This window comes from Magnolia sinica, chromosome 18 (genome assembly GCF_029962835.1).
Source record: "Magnolia sinica isolate HGM2019 chromosome 18, MsV1, whole genome shotgun sequence".
Classification (NCBI taxonomy): Eukaryota; Viridiplantae; Streptophyta; class Magnoliopsida; order Magnoliales; family Magnoliaceae; genus Magnolia; species Magnolia sinica.
This window is the reverse complement of record NC_080590.1, coordinates 25630085-25646334: the sequence shown is the minus strand read 5'-3', so window position 1 is coordinate 25646334 and position 16250 is coordinate 25630085. Positions and strand designations below refer to the sequence as shown.

At 41.0% G+C, this 16250-nt stretch overlaps 2 protein-coding genes across 3 annotated transcripts in view; one reads left to right on the top strand and one right to left on the bottom strand.

The window, feature by feature from the left end:
• Positions 1 to 907: 907 nt before the first annotated feature.
• LOC131232526 (uncharacterized) overlaps positions 908 to 16250 on the top strand; it is a 37683-nt gene continuing 22340 nt past the window's right edge. The window contains exons 1-3 of one of the 2 annotated variants that reach the window (XM_058228818.1): positions 908 to 1263; positions 1369 to 1422; positions 11292 to 11375. In XM_058228818.1, coding sequence (XP_058084801.1) covers positions 940 to 1263; positions 1369 to 1422; positions 11292 to 11375 — 462 coding nt within the window. In that variant the 5' untranslated portion in view covers positions 908 to 939. The remainder of the gene's footprint in view (positions 1264 to 1368; positions 1423 to 11291; positions 11376 to 16250) is intronic. The other variant, XM_058228819.1, reaches the window with a different exon arrangement.
• LOC131232527 (uncharacterized) lies at positions 8492 to 9526 on the bottom strand. The gene is made up of 2 exons (XM_058228820.1): positions 8963 to 9526; positions 8492 to 8672 (listed from the first exon to the last, which is right to left on the bottom strand). The coding sequence occupies exons 1-2, from the start codon at positions 9321 to 9323 to the stop codon at positions 8638 to 8640; spliced, it is 396 nt and encodes a 131-aa protein (XP_058084803.1). The 5' UTR covers positions 9324 to 9526; the 3' UTR covers positions 8492 to 8637.

Below are 16250 nucleotides of genomic sequence, written 5' to 3'. Positions count from 1 at the left end.
CAAAGATCTCAAAAATTTCAGATATATCATTGTTGGACTTTGAGTTGAACTTTCTTTAATTAGTCAAAGATATTAAAATTTAAAACATCTTTTTTACAACAGATCCCACGGTCTAACTCCTACATAATTAGCTCATTTGTGCAAGTTCTTGCAGGGTAACCCAGTTCACTAGCTAACCGGTGATTAGTGGTTATTTATTGGACGGTCAAAATATATTAGGCAACGGACGGAATTCACCAGAGACATTCAATCAAGGAAGTATGTTCCCCATCTGCAGTAATTCCGATATTCATGTTCCGCCTATCGCTCGGCGCCCGCGTTTCAACCGGGACACTCTGCCTGGGTACGAGTAGCTGCCCTTCTCCCAGTCGAACGGGGAGACCGTACTGAGCAACTTAGCACGCAATAGCCTGCTGAGTAAACTATGCGGGACCCACCGTGATGTATACATCTTATCCACACCGTCCATACGTTTTTTCATCTCATTTTAGGGCATGAGCCTAAAATTGAAACATATATAAAGCTTAAGTTAGACACACCACAGGAAAAAGTATGAATTGAGTGCTTACCGTTGAAAATTTTTGGAGGGCCATAGAAGTTTTGGATCGAGCTGATATTTTCGTTTTCTCTTCATCCATGTCTGTGTGACGTTATTAACAGATTGGATGGCAAATAAATATCACTGTAGGCCTTAGGAAGGTTTCAACCGTGGATGTAATTATCTCCACTGTTTCATGCCGTGTAGTTCACGTGAGATTTTTAAATGCTTCGATTTTGGTTTCACATCCTAAAATGAGCTGAAAAAACGTATGGACGGCGTGGATAAGATACATACATCGCGGTAGGCCCCACAGAATTTAGTCAGCACGCAATCCGCGTCCTCCCAGTCCCACGCTCACTTCCCGAGCAGGAGCTTCCACTCCAGCAATCGTCTCTCAAATGCCCAATCTTTCGAGCTTCCTGAGCTCAATGGCGAGTCATTTCCTATGCCGTGCTCCAACTCCAGCAACAGTCGCTCTTCTCCCTCTCCTCTGTCATCACCACTCCTCACTCTCATCTCCCCATTCAAAGAAGCTCCCCACCCTCTCCAGAACCTTCTCTACCCAAACCCCTATCAGAGCATCTCACACCTCGAACACTCTCCAAACCCTCCACAACGATCCCTTCATCGTCTCCAAAGACGAGAAGTACAGCAACAAACAGGTCATCTGCGTCACGCCTCAGCTCTACAATTACATTCTGTCCAATGTCCGCGAACCGCCGGTAACGGCCGCACTGTTTCTTCTTCCTCCTCTATCACTTTCTTTTTTCTTCTCTCTTTCTGTTTCATATGCAGTTTGGCCTGCGGTAATTCTTTGTACGGCTCAGATTCTACGGGAGCTTCGAGAGGAAACTGCGACGATGCGGGGAAACCAGATGCAGGTGAAATTGTAATTTCATTGGATATCTTGAGGTTTTCTAGTATGAGGTATTATACGTGTTAGACAGCCCACATTCCTTGTATAGAAGATTTTGTATTTATCATCTTACCTTGTATAGTCGTGGTAAAACTCTATATATTCAACCCTTCAGGGTTGTCTAAAATACAGAAAAACATTCTCCAAATCCGTGTGTTTACATGGTATCAGAGCCAAGTTTCTGAACCGGCGCTCCTCCTTTGATTCCGGTGGTCCCTCTTTGATTTCCGGCAGTCTACGATTCCGGCAGCCTCCTCCACTGATTCCGGTGGCTCTGTCATCTTCTCTGCAACCTGCCATCATCTCCATCATACTCCAATCAGCGTGCTCGCTGTCAAAAACCATCTCTAGATCCCGCTGTAGTTGCGGCCAGTCTCTACCATCTCCAGATCCGGCAGCCTATACCTGCTGCGTCGGACCCCTCCTGTTGCGCACGCCCCTGCTGCGCTCGCCCTTGCTGTTGCTATTGCTGTTGCGCACGCCCTGCACACGTCTGATCTGTTTGTTGTTGCTGCTGCGCAAGCCCTTGTTGCACTCATCCTTTTGCTGTTGCGCATGCCCCTACTGCTGTTGTTGTTCTGATCTGATCCAGCTTGTCCCCTGCTGCGCTCCCTCCTTTTGCTGTTCTGATCTGTTGCCGTTTGCTGGTTACAGTTCTGATCTGTTGGTGGTGATATAAACCCTCTTGCTGATTGCTGTTCTGATCTGTTGCGGTTCTATTGCCTGCAACCAACTCTCCTGCTGCAAGGTACCTTCTTCCTTGGCGTAGTTTATATCTTTTCCTATCTATGGACAAAGACTCCCGTACAGAGGCCCCACGATGTAGTTTCGATGGCACCAATTATAATTTATGGGCCATCCACTTTCAAAGTTTTCTCAAGGGTCGTGGTTTGTGAGGACTGATTGATGGATCCATTCCTGTTTCCTCTTCCACCGATGTCGACAAAATGGCTGATTGGGAAATAAAAAATGGACGGATTATTACCTGGATTTTTGATTCTGTCGATCAATCAATAGCTGTTGGCCTCACGCCACATCGCACTGCTAAGGCTATGTGGGAGCATCTCCAAATAATATATCAACAGAGTAATGCGGCTAGGTTATACCGCCTGGAACAAGATCTGGTTCACCTTACTCAGGGTGACAAAAGTATTTAATCTTTCTATTCTACAATGGTTACAATTTGGACATAGATGGCTATGATGGATCCTGACTTCCCAAATGACTTTAAAATATTCCACACAATGCGCGAGAGCGCAAGTTAGACAGTTTCTTATGAAACTACGTCCGGAATTTGAGCATTGCAGGGCTGTTCTCCTGAACCGTAGCCCAACTTCTTCAATGAATTCGGTTATTAATGATTTATTAGTCGAGGAACAATGACTGCAGGTCCTCTCTCGAGGGACATCTCAGGGACCATCTAACCTGACACTTACTGTATCCACCTCTGCACCAAACCGTGGTTTCACTTCTTTAACTTGTCACGGCTGTAACAAAGTAGGACATGTCGTCGCTTAGTGCAAAGATTGGTGCGCGTATTGTTGAAGGACTGGTCATGGTCTTTAAGACTGTCGTTCACGTGCCTACGCATCCTCATTCGGCCGTGGACGTGGTGGTTAAGGTCGTGGTCGTGGTCGTACTTTTTCTGCTACTTCTGTGCCTACTTCTTCCAAGCCTTCTGTTAGTGATACTGCATCCACTGGTTCTGTTGACGGTCTTTCCTCACCTTTAACTCCTGCGATGCTCCAGCAGATCGTGCAAGCCCTTTCTGCGATCGGTATGTCAAGTATAACCACATCTTCACCATGGTTCTTCGATTCTGGTGCTTCAAATCATATAACTGGTGATGTATCCTATCTTCTCAATATTCGTCCCTACACTGGCAATCAGACTATTTCTACTGCAGATGGAACTAAACTACCAATTCAATCCGTTGGTTCCTTAACTTTTTCTCCTTCTGACCATCGCCAGTTTACCCTTTGTGATGTTTTTCATGTCCCTAAACTCTCCTCAAATTTAATTTCAGTTGGTCAACTTACATCAAATAACTGCCTAGTCATATTTCTTCCAAATTGTTGTTTTGTGCAGGATCTGGCAACGGGGAATGTACTTGGGAAAGGTAGGCAGCATGGATGTTTGTACGTGCTGGACTTTCACTCATCAGTTACTCCAGCTTGTTGTTTCTTCTTTCCCTCTTCCTCGGATATTTGTTCGGCAAATAAAATGTGGAAACTCTGGCACTTTCGTCTAGGTTATTCATATTCTGATCGTTTGATTCAGCTCTTTTCTTCTGGCATGTTAGGGAATATTTCTCTTAATAAAAGTGATTTGGATTATTCTTGTTTTTCTTGTTGCCTTTCAAAAAGTAAGTGTATTCCATTTCCTTTAAGTACTACAAAATCATCATCTATGTTTGAACTGGTGCATACGGATGTCTGGGGCCCTTCCCTAATTATGTCTCTTTCTGGACTACGATATTATGTTATATTCATTGATGATTTCACCCGTTACACCTGGATTTACTTTCTGCACTCTAAGTCACAGGTGTTTGAAAAATTCAAAATATTTCATTCTATGGTGGACACACAATTTCAAGTAAAAATCCAAACTCTCCGCTCTGACTCAGGGGAAGAGTATCTCTCCACCAATTTTCGTACATATTTTTAGGGTCATGGGATTACTCATCAGACCACCTATTCTGATACTCCACAACAGAATGGGGTGCTTGAACGCAAAAATCGCCATATTGTTGAAACTAACAATACCTTAATGACAACTATGAGTGTTCCTCGTTCCTTCTGAGCGGAAGTTATGATGCATTCAGTCTACTTGATTAATTGGTTGCCAACCACAGTTCTGAATAGTAAATATCCCTACTTTGTTCTCACCAGTTTTCTTTCTACATATTCCACATTTCGTGTTTTTGGTTGTGTATATTATGTTCATCTGACATCACGTAAACGTAATAAACTTTCCCCAAAATCAGTAAAATGTATGTATTTGGGATTTGGAGAAACTTAGAAGGGTTTTTGTTACTATGACCCAGTCTCTCGTCGTGTACGGGTATCACGACATGTTGTTTTTTTTTAGCATATTGCTTTCCATTCATCTGGTCCTCCTTCGCCCACACCAGACTCTCCTGGTCTTACTATTTTTCCTGACATTCCGGTTACATCGAGTCCACCTTCTTGTCCATCACAGGTTTATTCACGACGATCATGTACAGATCCATCACCTATTACTCTCGCACATGCTGTACCTGTAACCGATCCAGATCCTATCTTGGTACGTCGTTCCACTCGTGAACATCGACAGCCTGATCGCTTAATATACTCTATGTCTGCCATGAATACTACCCTGGATACTGTATCTATTCCTATTTCATATCATCAGGTAGCCAGTCATGATTATTGGAAGAAGGCTGTGGCAGAAGAACTTGCAGCATTGGATGATAACCATACGTGGGACATTGTTACTCAACCCCTTGACCACCAATTAATTGGTAGTAAATGGATTTATTCTGTGAAGCTCAAGTCTGACGGCTCATTGGATCAATACAAAGCCCGGCTTGTTGTTCAGGGATACAAACAGGAAGACTGAATTGATTATGATATGACATTCGCTCCTGTGGCCAAGATGAAAACTGTTCGCACTCTTCTAGCAGTATCATCAATTCACTCTTGGCCCCTCACTCAGATGGACGTAAAAAATGCTTTTCTTCATGGAGACCTCCAAGAAACAGTCTATTTGAAACCTCCTCCTGGATCTTTAATCATTGCCAATAAAGTCTGTCGCCTAAAGAAAGCCGGTTTTTCATGAACAGACAAAGCATATTGAAGTTGACTGTCACTTCATCCGCGAGAAGTTTCAGTCTCGGATCATATCGCTACCACATGCCGTATCTCATGATCAGCTTGCTGACATTCTCACGAAGTCCCTCACGTCTGCACGCCACTCATTTCTAGTTAGCAAACTATTACTTCTTGATGGCAAGCATTTGTTTGAGGGGGGATGTTAGACAGCCCACATTCCTTGTATAGAAGATTTTGTATTTATCATCTTACCTTGTATAGTCGTAAAACTCTATATATTCAACCCTTTAGGGTTGTCTAAAATACAGAAAAACATTCTCCAAATCCGTGTGTTTACAATACGATGCATACAGTCAGAAATGACGGGCCAGCCCACCCTTTGGTGAGCAATTCTGTTGGCCCTTGGTGGGTGGGGATGACAACCGAGAGGAGATGAAAGCTTTTCTGTATTTGAGACAACCCAAAGGGGTTAAATATATAGAGATTACAGTCATCTATAAAAGGAAAATAATAAACTCAGAATCCTTTATACAAGGTATACTAGTTATACAAGGTATGTGAGTCTGTCTAACATTCCCCCTCAAACTAATGCTGGTCATCGACAAGTAATAGTTTGTCAACTAGAAATGAGTGACGTGCAGAAGTGAGGGACTTGGTGAAAATGTCGGCAATCTGATCATGGGATGCAACATGTAGAAGAGAAATGAGCTCAGACTGAAATTTCTTGCGGATAACGTGACAGTCAACTTCAATATGCTTCGTCCGTTCATGAAAAACCGGGTTAAAGGCAATCTGAATGACACTTAGATTATCAACATGGATTGGAGTAGGATTCTGTAGAGGAACGCCCAAGTCGGAAAGAAGTCCACGTAACCAGACAAGCTCACTACACGCAGCGAACATCGCCCGATACTCGGCTTCTGTGCTTGATTTGGAAACAGTGGTCTGCTTCTTATACTTCCAAGAGATAAGAAAAGTGCCGAGAAAAACACAGTAGCCAATGGTAGATCTTCGTGTAAGAGCGCAACCGGCCCAATCAGCATCCGAATAAACACGAAGGTCCAGAGTCGCCGTGGAGGAGAAGAACAGTGATCGATCTAGAGTTCCACGTAGATACCGTAGGATGCGTAACACCGTAGTCATATGAAAAGTCCGAGAAGTAAAAACAAACTGATTGACGACTTGGATAGCGTAGGCAATATCAGGGCGAGTCATAGTTAAGTAAACCAGACTCCCAACCAAACGGCGGTATAAGTTGGGCTGTGCAAGTAGATCACCATCATCACGGCCATATTGAACGTTAAGTTTTAAGAGAGTCTGAATTGTCTTCTGATCTTTCAATGATGCAAAGGCGAGAATATCCTTAGTATATTTACGCTAGCTGACCAGTATCCCACGTTTAGAACGTGAAATTTCAAGCCCAAGAAAGTATGTGAGATAGCCGAAGTCTTTCATCTTGAATGAGGATTGCAAAACTTCCTTTAGAGTCGAGATGTCAGTAGCATCGCTATTAATCAGAAGTAGGTCATCAACATAGACGAAAACAATGAAAATTCCGTGAGCAGTGGTGCGCAAAAATAAGGATGGGTCATGACTACTTTGAGTAAAGCTAGCACCTGTAATAACATCGTGAAAGCATTGAAACCATGCCCGAGGTGTCTATTTAAGGCCATACAGGGCTTTCTTTAGGCGACATACCTTATTGTCAAGGATTAAAGAGCTAGGAGGAGGTTTCAAATATACTGTTTCTTGGAGGTCTCCATGAAGAAAAACATTTTTCACATCCATCTGAGCAAGTGGCCAAGAACGGACGGAAGATATTGCCAGAAGAGTATGAACAGTTTTCATCTTGGCCACGGGAGCGAATGTCTCATCATAATCAATTTCGTATTCCTATTTGTATCCCCGAGCAACAAGTCGAGCCTTGTATCGATCCAATGATCCATCAGACTTGAGCTTAACAAAATAAATCCATTTGCTACCAATTAACTATTGGTCAGCGGGTCGAGTGACAATGTCTCATGTATGATTATCATCTAATGCCGCAAGTTCTTCTGCTATAGCCTTCTTCCAACAATCATGAGTGGTTGTTTGAGAGTATGAAGTAGGAATAGAAATAGTATCCAGAGTAGCATTCATGACAGACATAAAGCATATCAAGTGATCAGGCGCTTGATGTACACAATCGGAATGACGTATCGAGGTAGGTTCAAGATCTGCAACAGGTGCAGTAGGTTTGGGTTGAGTAATAAGTGGTGGAGTTGTATATGGTCGACGCGAGTAAACCTGCAACGGACGAGGAAGAGTACTCAAGGCAAAATGAATATCAAGAAAGGTGGCTAGACCAGGAGATTTTGGGGAGTGCGGAGGAGGAAGAGATGAATGAAAGGCAATATGTTCAAAAAAACAACATGTCGTGAAACCCGAACACGGCAAGAAACCGGATCATAACATCGAAAACCCTTCTGAGTTTTTTCAAATCCCAAGTACATACATTTGATCAATTTTGGAGATAGTTTGTTACGCTCACGTGAAGCCAGGTAAACATAACAGACAATCAAAAACACGAAATGTGGAATATGCAGGAGATAGCTGTTAAGAACAAAGTATGAAGATTTACTGTTCAGAATGTTGGTTGGCATCCGGTTAATCAAGTAGACTGAATATAACATTGCTTCCATCTAGAAAGAACGAGGAACACTCATAGCTGCCATCAGGGTGTTGGCAGTTTCAACAATATGACGATTTTTTCGTTCAGTCACCCCGTTCTGTTGTGGAGTATCAGAACAAGTGGTCTGATGAATAATCTCATGACCCTGAAGAAATGTACGAAAATCGGTTGAGAGATATCCCCCCCCCCCTCCCGGAGTCAGAGCGGAGAGTTTGAACTGGAACCCGAAATTGAGTCTCCGCTATAGAGTGAAATATCTTGAATTTTTCAAAAACCTGTGATTTCGAGTGCATAAAGTAAATCCAAGTGTAACGTGTGAAATCATCAATGAATATAACATAGTAACGTAACCCATAGAGAGACATAATTGGTGAACAACCCCAGGCATCTGTATGCACTAGTTCAAACATAGAAGATGATTTTGTAATACTTAGAGGAAAAAGGAATACACTTACTTTTTGAAAAATAACAAGATGAACAAGAATAATCCAAATCTTTTTTATTAAGAGAAATATTCCCTAACATGCTAGAATAAAATAATTGAATTAACCGATCGAAATGTGGATGACCCAGGCGAAAGTGCCACAGTTTCCACAATTTATTTGCTAAACAAATATCTGATGAAAATGGAGAAAAGAAACAACGAGCGGGAGTGACAGATGGATCAAAGTCCAGCACGTACAGACAACCATGCTGCTTACCCATCCCAAGTACCTTCCCCGTTGCCAGATCCTGCACAAAACAACAGTTGGGAAGAAATATGACTAAGCAGTTGTTGGATGTGAGTTAACCAACTGAAATTAAATTGGAGGAGAGGTTAGGGACATGAAACACATCATGAAGGGTGAACTGGCGATGAGCAGAAGGAGAGAAAGTCAATGATCCAACGGACTGAATGGGTAGTCTAGTGTCATCAGCCTGATTTTCAGTGTAGGGACGAACGTCACGAAGATGGGATACAGCACCAGTCATATGATTGGAAGCACCCGAATCGAATAGCCATATAGAAGATGGGGATATACCTGACATACCGGCCACAGAAAGGGCCTGAATGATTTGCTGGAGCATCGCAAGAGTCAAAGGTGATGAAAGACCTTCAACAGAAATAGTACATGCAGAATCACTAACAGACGGCTCAGAAGAAATAGTGGCAGCAGTACCAGAAAGAGCACGACCACGGCCACAACCACGACCACCACGTCCACGGCCAAAAGAAGATGCATAGGCACGTGTACGGCAGTCCTGAATACTATGACCAGTCCGTCGACAATAAGCGCACCATTCTTTGCATTGAGCGACAACATGACCCACCTTGTTGCAGCCGCGACAAGTCAAAGGAGTGGAACCACATGTTGGTGTAGTGGTGGACACATCAAGCACCATATCAGATGATCCCGGAGTTGAGGAAGGAAGAGAGAACTTTCAGTCGTTGTTCCTCAGCTAATGAATCATTAATAACCGAATTCAATGAAGGAATAGGGTTACGGTTTAAGAGAGCAGCCCGACAATGCTCAAATTCCGGACGTAGCTTCATAAGAACTTGTCGAACTTGCGCACTCTCGCGCATAGTTTGGAATATCTTAAAGTAATGAGGAAATGTTGGATACATCATAGCCATCTCTGTCCAAATTGTGACAATTTTGGAGTAAAATGATTGAATATTATCGTCAAACTGAGTAAGGTTAACGAGATCCTGTTATAGGCGGTATAACCGGGCCGCATTACTCTGTTGATAAATTGTCTGGAGATGTTCCCACATTGCCTTAGCAGTGCGATAAAGTGTGAGGCCAACAACAATGAACCGATCGACCGAATCGAGAATCCAGGTAATAATCCGTCCATTGTTCATTTCCCAATAAGCTAATTTGTCAGCATCTGTGGAAGTGGGGATAGTAACAGATCCATCAATTATTCCCCACAAACCATGGCCCTTGAGGAAGTTCTGAAAATGGATGGCCCATAAAGAATAGTTGGTACCATCAAAACTACAATTTAAGGCCTTTGTACGTGATGAGTCCTTGTCCATTAATCTAAAGTAATGTAAAGCACGCAAAGAGTTGCAACAGAAGAAGGTTTTAAATGTACCGTACAGCAGGAGATACCCAAGGAATTGCAGTTTCTGGATATGGCAGAATAACAACAGCAATAGAGGCTCTGGATCGGGAAAAACTAGATCGGAACATAGGGGCGTTGGATCTGGATCAGGAAAAGCTGGATCTGGATCTGGATCTGGATGAGCAGAAGGGTCAGGTGCGCTGGATCGAACGAATAGAAGGGCCGGAAGACACATGGGCAGTCGGATCTGACAGGTGGTGCCGGTTTTGGATCAGTGAAGCTTTGATACCATGACGACCGAGAGGAGTTGAAAGATTTTCTGTATTTGAGACAACCCAAAGGGGTTGAATATATAGAGATTATAGTCATCTATACAAGGAAAATAATAAACTCAGAATCCTCTATACAAGGTATACTAGCTATACAAGGTATGTAAGCCTGTCTAACAGGGGAATGGACCAAGAATTTCTTCAATCGAGCAATCCCGGCCATCAATTGGTGGACCTATTGTTTATCTTTATTTTTTTCTTGTGTATATGTATTGTTAACTGCGTCTGAACTATCCATGCAAGCGGAAAATCTGGCAGCAATTGCTCATCTCTGGTGAGGGTTCTTACTTCAGGTCTCTTATCTATGGTGAGCCAATAGGATGAATGGTCTGGATCATTAAAAATTGGGGCCCACCTGCAGAGAACACTAAACGTCATGTCACACTAATCAATGGGTGTCTTCGGAGTATGCTTGTATTGCTCTTCAAAAGAACATGCAAACATTTTGGGAACATAAAAAGACTAGGGTTGCTAAAGGTTGTTCATTTTTCCATTTCATATTTCATAGACACTTCAAGTACCTCCCTTTAATTGTTGAAGGCAACTCCATCTACATAATTACATGGGATCGCTCTTCAATGCCAACCTGTGGTGCTTTGCTCGATGGATTGAAGAAATTAGAGAATTGAAAGGAACCATCTCGGTTGTTTTCAATCATATAATAGAGAAGCTAATGCTATTGCTGGCGACTTAGCTAAGAAAGGGAGTGAGATTCAAAATCTCGTAATATGGGATTCCATTCCCTCTTTTAATGTTTCTTTTTGTTTTTAATAAAAATTTCTACCCTGCAAAAAGAATATTTCAGTGACCAATTTGAAGTGTGAATTAATCAGCAATACTCATGTAAAAAAATCAGTGGGGTCAATTTTTTATACTACTCTTGATGGGCTCATCAATTTAATATTCTTACAGGATTGCTCCACATGCACATAAATGCTTGTTAACTCATCTGTCGTGTGATTTGTAGGTGTCCCCTGATCAAGCACAACTACTTGCAATGCTTGTACAGATGCTTGGTGCGCAGCGATGCATCGAAATTGGTGTATATACCGTATGTATTCATTACATTTAGCTGGCTCCAGTTCTAGATTGCCCACCCACTTTGTTCCCTTTCTTTTCTCCAATATTCTAGATAATGTCTTGGTGCTCATATATATTGTATGTTATTTAATCCGAGTACTTGATTTGGTTGAAGTATGGTTTCTATGATGATGCAAGTAGATTGTCTTTCTTTTTATATATTAATGTAATTGACTGAAAGAAAGTGTAAAATTTATTATCGGAACAGGAAACATGAGATGTACTCAACCCCCTCCCTAAGCAAGGGTCAAGTCCGAAATTTAAAGATGGGACAGTTGCAACTCAATTAACCAAGCTCCTTTGCATCACATTGACCTTCAAGTTTAACACATGTGTGATTTGCGGACAATCTAAAGCTTTAATGACCCTACAATTAAATTCATAATCTTTCTCAGTACCTTAATTATTCTCTATAAGGTATCATGACCAAGGTGTGCCGTAATAGTATCGGTGGGCATAAAAATCCCCATTAATACCATTGCAGGTTTTTTTTTTTCAAAAGAAATCTGAAAAATATCCTAAATATTTGGAGGATTCCAAATTTGTATTATCATTATTATTTCTTTTTAACCTTATATTTTTATGATGTAATGGCCTACTCTTCAGTTAGAATGTCATCTCGGCCTATCTGATGATTTTATGAACAGATTGATTGCAAAACTCATATATTTATTTTTCTAACTATCTAATATCAATGGTAAGATTATATTAGCATGAATGTAATATTAATAATGAGACAATTAATTATTTACATTTATATAGCCAAAAAATACATTTTTAGGGGGATCGAAACCTGACGTTGATAAGTTTTTTTTTTTTTTTTTTTTTTTGTTTTGGGGGGGTGGGGGTGGGGGGTGGTCACATCCTTCCAAAAAGCAATATTAAAAATATCGGTTGTATCATCTAAATAATGTATTGTTGTTGTTGGAAACATGGGATAACATTGGGAAATTGGTCGAATTTTTCAATGAAACTTTAGTGATTGTTAAAAAAGACATCAATACACACTTATAAATTAAAACATAACAAAAAACAAGTGCACGTAATAGGTTTTCATTGTTTGGGGTCCTAATATATGCGTTGTCTAACTGAATTGATGCAAGTATATTCAAAGCCTATTCGTATGATTTATAAATGTAAGAAGACGTGTGGAAACACAAGCAATACATTCAAAAGGAAAAGAAGAATTACTAGATCAAGTTACGTACATGTTTAATTTTATATTTGGGCACAAAGATTGCAATTGAGTTGCGAGAAATTGGGAATTTTTTATTTTGTTTTCAATTTTTCGCAACTCAGCCCATCTCCAAATCTCGAAATTGAATCTCTCAATCCATGATTTTTCATGCAAAATATAAAAAAATCATGGGTTTGTAATCATTTGACATTGATTTAACATGATTTACAAAAAAAAAAAAGAGAGAGAGAGATCGAAAATGCTCATCTGATCTGATGCAGGACAATTAACCACTTGCTCTAAAAGCTCGAACTGATAGAGCATGGCAGCGGGCTACCCACCCCGAGTGTGTGATGAGGACATCATGCACACGCACGCCCGCACACCACCACCCCTACGCACGTACATACGCAGAAGGAGGACCCCACCATCGATCTGGCTCGATGACGACGTCCAGGGAGGGCCTCCTAGCTAGAAGACAAGTTTTGGTTCAAAAAAGTGGCCCGATAGTCCAGAAAAGCCCACCATGAGATCTCATAATCGTAGCCCACTCGTCGGATTGGTTTTATATTTTAAGTTTTGCTTATTGTTATTATTTAGAACATCGTGAACGCTTTAGATTTTCTTGTTTGGTTTTTATTTTAGTTTACTTCATCGCCAAGTAATAGGTGTCGCACATGGTGCGAGTTCTTGGGTATAGGGTTCTCCCTATAAATAGGCACCCTTTGTAGTTCTTTTCATTCATTGAAGTTAATAAAAAATTCCTGCTTTATTTTTCTGCTCTCTTCGTGAGTTGTGGAAGAATTCAAAAGTGGGTGCGAAGCCCTCCCTTTTCGAAGGGCTAACTACCGTGGTGCGAAGCCACATCGATCCCAATTCACCCCCATCTTCCATCATCTTTTTTTCCATCTTCCCCCACCATCCATATGTCAAATTTGTCCTTTTGTTGCATCAGATTTCTTCATTGAAGCAGGTTTCCATGCGAGCTGAAACTTCGGCGGAGCACCACGCACAAACCGTACATCGGATCGAGCTGAAATTTGGAGGTTTTGGAGTCCATCCTTGGCCGACCAGGGCCAAGGTGGCCTTTTTCTGAATAGTGGGCCCCACACAAGTGCCGCCGGGATCACACGCACGTCCGTCTGGGCCATTGTTGCTGTCCACATGGGGGATCATCTTTTGGCTCAGGTTTTTATCCTCTTTTATCCTCTCATAGCCGTTTTTTTCATGAATCCTAACCCTATATTACATGATCCCTAATTGATTTGCCCCTTTTTATCACCTTAGGGTTCCTTGAATTGAAATTAGGGAATCCCTTGGATTAGGGACTGATTTTTATGCATGAGTAGTTGATTTTATTTCCCTTTGACATTGTTTGGCTTATAATTTTATTGGTCCAGTCCTCCGTGTCGGCTTGGACCCGCATAGTTCCCCTTGTTTAATGTTTGGATTTTCATGTGGGATGTGGAATTTGTGTGATTGTTTCGGAATTGGTGTGATCTAAGCCTCCAATCTTGCATATCATATTTAATTTTCCATGTCCTCGCATCAAATTTGGTATCGAGCCAGGGTTCTTATAGGGGAATCACCACATATTTAGGGTTTAGTTTGTTTGAGTCCTTCATGCATTCACCATCATATATAGCTGAATTTTAGTAAATGTGTAGTCTCCTTCATATAGAGTCTCGTAGGGTCATTTAGTTTTTAGACGCATATAGTTGTCATAACAGGTCCTTAGGTTGAGCAAGTCAGTGTATGCCCACACGTACGGGTCGCGGTTTCGGTTTGCACCCCACACTAAACATGGTTTCAACGGTGCAAATCATTATTCGTATTGTTTCTTGCGGTATAGTCCACTTAGACCTTTGGATATGTTTCAAATTTGTGCTCAACCCCTAAAATGAGCCGGAAAAACACATGGACTGCGTGGATAAACCATGTACATTTACGGTGGACCCAATAAGTTTACTCAATATTATAGGAGTGGATTAGGTGAGACCCCGCCTCACCCAAGACCACACAACCGTATCGTGGGGCCAACTTGACGTGTGTATTCTGTGTCCACTCCATCCATCTGTTTTCTCAGATCATTTTACAACATGATCCTAATAATTAAGAAGATCCAATTATCAGGTGGACTATACTCAAGGAAACAGTATTAGTTGAACATGGTACCATTAAAAACTTCCTAAGGTGCACCTTAATTTTTCCTATATTTTATTAGGCATCCAATCCATTGATAACTTCACATAAGTTTGAATGAAGAGAAAAAACAATTATCAGCATGATCCAAAACTTTTGTGGCCCACTAATGGTCAATCACCATTGTTACCTATGGTATGGTCTACCCAATTATTGGATCTGCTTCAATTTTTGGATAATGTCCTAAAATGATATGGAAAAATAGATGGATGGGGTGGATACTGAATATAGTTATCTGAGTTCAATAAGACAATGCATAGCTTAGACCCTATACAAAGGAAACCTATTATGTGCACTTCTTTTTTAAGATTTTATGATTTAAAAGTGTGTATTAGGGTCTTTTTTAATAATCCCTGAAGTTTCATTGAAAAATTCAACCATTTTCCCAATGTTTCCCCATGTTTCTCAAAAAGTGCGATAAATTATGCGATACAAACGATATATCTCATGCAATAACCGATACGTATCTGTATCCCAAGGGTGCGATACATTGTGCGATACCGATATTTTGAACACTGGTCACATCCTTCCAAAAAGCAATATTCAAAATATCAGTATTGTGTTACGTATCACACCCTTGGGATACGGATACATATTGGTTATCGCATGGGATATATCGGTTGTATCATCTAAATAATGTATTGTTGTTGTTGGAAACATGGGATAACATTGGGAAATTGGTCGAATTTTTCAATGAAACTTTAGTGATTGTTAAAAAAGACATCAATACACACTTATAAATTAAAACATTACAAAAAACAAGTGCACGTAATAGGTTTTCATTGTTTGGGGTCCTAATATATGCGTTGTCTAACTGAATTGATGCAAGTATATTCAAAGCCTATTCGTATGATTTATAAATGTAAGAAGACGTGTGGAAACACAAGCAATACATTCAAAAGGAAAAGAAGAATTACTAGATCAAGTTACGTACATGTTTAATTTTATATTTGGGCACAAAGATTGCAATTGAGTTGCGAGAAATTGGGAATTTTTTATTTTGTTTTCAATTTTTCGCAACTCAGCCCATCTCCAAATCTCGAAATTGAATCTCTCAATCCATGATTTTTCATGCAAAATATAAAAAAATCATGGGTTTGTAATCATTTGACATTGATTTAACATGATTTACAAAAAAAAAAAAGAGAGAGAGAGATCGAAAATGCTCATCTGATCTGATGCAGGACAATTAACCACTTGCTCTAAAAGCTCGAACTGATAGAGCATGGCAGCGGGCCACCCACCCCGAGTGTGTGATGAGGCGGTGTGAAAATGCCCTCACATTAATCACTACCGATGAGGAGTCTCGAACATGAGACCTCCCGCTCTAATACCAATTTGACACAGGACAATTAATCACTTGCTCTAAAAGCTCGAACTGATAGAGCATAGCGAATTAATCCCTTTTATCTCATAACCCAAGCCCCAAATCCATGGGTTAGGTCCTCGGCCGAACTCTCCTCGTGA

Excerpts from the sequence above, each read along its gene's own strand:
- LOC131232527 (XM_058228820.1), bottom strand. The coding sequence starts at position 9,323 with ATGGTGCTTGATGTGTCCACCACTACACCAACATGTGGTTCCACTCCT. Across the intron at positions 8,673-8,962 it reads TTCTGTGGCCGGTATGTCAG|GATCTGGCAACGGGGAAGGT; the intron begins GTATATCCCCAT and ends TGTTTTGTGCAG.